Below are 3359 nucleotides of genomic sequence, written 5' to 3'. Positions count from 1 at the left end.
AAGTCGGCATGGACTCGCTCGCTTCTTGGGAGTTTTGGTTGAGAGAAGCTTTTGCGATTCTGGTCATATTTATGCTGCGTGTTTCAAAGTGTGTTCCACCTGTAATGTATTATGTAAATTTGCAATCCCGCATCGCCAGCAATCAGCGCGAAAACGAGAGCGTTTTCCCCCAACCATTTTCATGAGAATGTAATACTGTAAAATCGCCTCGCCATTTCCTTGAATGGCTTGCTCCCTTTTTCTTTGATCTCGCTCGTCTGGGGGAGCACTGTCAACACTTAGTGGGTCGGTAAAATAGATTATACACATTCAATACCTCCAATAATTGTATAGGAGACGTAAAAGGGATTGATCAACGCAGAATGGGTTTTGTTTCCAATTTGGTGTCGGACTAGGGGGCAGTCCCCGCTTGTCACCATTGCTTTGCTGCTGCTGTGCGGGTGTGTGCCTGTCTGTGCGGCCGCTCTTTGAGGAAGTCTGGTTGGACTCGCTCGCGTCTTGGAGTTTTGGTTGAGGGCTTTGATGAAGCTTTTGCGATTCTGGTCATATTATGCTGCGTGTTTCAAAGTGTGTCCCACCCGCAATCCACTATGCAAATCTGCAATCCCGCACCGCCAGCAATCAGCGCGAAAATGAAAGCGCCTTCGCCAATCCACCTTCATGAGAATGGCTTCAGTCACACTGCTTTTTGCTTGCCTTCCTCCTTCCTTGTCGCCACTTAGTGGGTCGGTGGAATGGGTTGTACACGTTGTACACGTCCAATACCTATATAAGAGATGTAAAAGGCTTAGATGCACAACCTACCGTCAAAAAAAAAAAATCGACACTCGTCGCTGGCAGTTAAGGTGTTAAAAAAAAAAAAAAAAAAATTTGACGGTGGGACGTGGATCAACGCCTCCCACGTCTCCTATAAAATTATTGGAGCCACCCAACGTGTACAACCCATTCCACCGACCCACTAAGTGGCGACAGTGCCCTCCAAACTAGAAAAAGCAGAGCCAAAACTGGAGGGGAACGCGCGATGAAACCATTCTCATACTGTAGAATGGATTGGCGAAAACGCTTTCACTTTCGCGCTGATTGCTGGCGGTGAGGGATTGCAAATTTGCATAATAGATTACGGGTGGAACACACTTTGAAACACGCAGCATAAATAAGACCAGAATCGCAAAAGCTTCATCAAAGCTCTCAACTGAAACCGCAAGAAACGAGCGAGACCATCCAGACTTGCCCAGCGGCCGCCAGCAGACAGGAGCAGCAGCAAAGCGTGAGCCTGGTGACGCGAGGTTACAGCAGCAGAAACGAGCTTGTGACACGCCCGCTGCAGCCAAGAAGACACACACGGAGGGAGGAGTTTGAAGGAGAGGGGTGTTTCCTGCTGTTATGGAGGAAATTACTGTTCAAAACTATTGTTTAGATGTCTGACGTCTTACTGATGCCAAAAATGAATGGTTAAAGTGACTGTTCTATCGAATTTCACAAAAAGCCATTTATCTCAGAATAAATTTTCAGACGCTGAAACCATGCTGTATTCAACTGCTAATGCTTACATAACTACTAACTCTACAAACTAACTCTTTTAGACAGAGAAAGCACACATTCTATTAGTTCTTTTGAGATATTGTGTGTTCACAAAATCCTAACAGAAAAGAATCCTCGGCTCTTGAAAGATGAGCCAGAATCCTCAAAAAAAAACCTTGGCAGAAGCTAACTACAGTATTGAAAAACGGCTGGCAGTGAATGTGTTAAGGGGTGTTTTGTGTTTTTTTTTTCTCTCTTCTGTTAAGTCTTGGGAATTCAGGCCTGAAATTTTCCCCATCATTTTTTTTGGTTTATTATGGTAATTCACCCTTCCGCCACCCTAAAAAAGTCCTCCTGGCACCCAGAAAGTGCTATCCTCACGTTGTTCCCCCTAAGGTCCAGCAGCCGGTGTATTAAAACCATTAAAACCACTTTTTTGAGACCTCCAGGAAATTTTTACAAAATTAATTAATTTTATTTTTTTCAGCGGGCATCCTGGAACAAATACCTTTAAATTTGACCTTAATATCTAACCTTGGAGTTGGTTGAACATTTGGTGGAGTTACAAGCCTTCAAAATCCATTGCATATTTTTCCCATTGATTTCAATGTTAATTTTGCAAAAAAACAACATTTTTTTTTTGACTCCCAGCTACTTTCCCCAAAAATAATTATTTTTCTGATCTTACACCTCTCAGCTCGAGTCAAGACATCAAATTTGTAGCTTCTATTGTGTTTGCCCCCGCCCCCGTATCCCTGGACCAGGGAGTGCAACAGGCAAAAAATATAAGGGGGGTACAAGGAGCACATGAACACATCGAGGAAGGACCAATTCCCAACTCTGGAAATGGGACAATCCGAAGAGCACCTGAATGCAGCATTTGTCATAGCCTGGCCGTAGCCTACCCCGTTGCTACTGTTTTGGCTGTAAAACAGTGGATAAGCTGTTTTGAGCGTGCTAACTAGCTAACTAGCTAACTAGCAGAGACACAGAGATGAGTTTGCTGTGGATCTGGGTGATGAGACCAACGGGACAAACTCCCAAAAACTCTGAGTCGTCCATTAAAGAAAGAACTTTTGTACTTTTCACCGCATCGGTGAATCTATACCTGTGTGTGTGTGTGTGTGTGTGTGTGTGTGTGTGTGTGTGTGTGTGTGTGTGTGTGTCTACATGAGAGACTCCAGGCTCTCGGCTTGGTGTGTGTGTTCCAGCACAGAGCCGTTGGTCTCTGCAGACTGCAGCTCCCTCTGGTCCTCCTGGCTGCTCAGCAGACTCAGCACCGCGCGGTACAGGTACTGGTACTGCTCCTGCAGGGGGCGACACAACAGCTTTTAGCAAGCAGCTGAAAAATGAAGCCAACACGCACCACCTTACACCTGAATTCTTTCTAATGGCCAACAGGGGGCGATTTCACTGGTTGCAAAAGAAGTGTGATTGTAGATGTCCGATAGGAAAATGAGCCTACTTCTCACTTGATTGATGACCTCAGTAAAACACTCTGCCGGCTTAACTCATCCACGCCAAAGACGTGTTTGACGTGTTTTTGTTTTTATGAGTGCAGCGCATAGTTGAAACACTTACCCAGCCTGTGACATAGTTTCGGGTCCCTAACCTCAAAGTCAAGCCGACAGCACGTTATCAAACACATACCGCAGCTGTTGTTTGAAATTAGGAAGAAGGTGGAAAGGAGGAGAAACGCGCTTCCTTGTTGCAGAGGAGAAACGCCATTGAAATGCCCCCTCGCCGCGCTGCAGAGCTGATCGACTTGCTGCAGAGCAGGCTGCTCTGAGCAGCGGACATCGAAACCGCGGTAGTCAAACCCGTGACCAACATGATCG

At 45.7% G+C, this 3359-nt stretch overlaps 1 protein-coding gene across 1 annotated transcript in view; it reads right to left on the bottom strand.

Moving 5' to 3' along the window:
• Positions 1–2687: 2687 nt before the first annotated feature.
• The window catches only part of ptprz1b (protein tyrosine phosphatase receptor type Z1b), a gene marked incomplete at both ends in the record, with an annotated part of 165234 nt that continues 164562 nt past the window's right edge, over positions 2688–3359 (bottom strand). The window contains one exon of the mRNA XM_083660693.1: positions 2688–2828. Within this exon, the coding sequence (XP_083516819.1) occupies positions 2688–2828 (141 nt within the window). The remainder of the gene's footprint in view (positions 2829–3359) is intronic.

The sequence above is a fragment of the Poromitra crassiceps genome, assembly GCF_964638095.1.
Source record: "Poromitra crassiceps genome assembly, chromosome: 2".
In the NCBI taxonomy this organism is placed as follows: Eukaryota; Metazoa; Chordata; class Actinopteri; order Beryciformes; family Melamphaidae; genus Poromitra; species Poromitra crassiceps.
The sequence above is the reverse complement of the archived record's forward strand: the minus strand, read 5'-3'. Positions and strand labels throughout refer to the sequence as shown.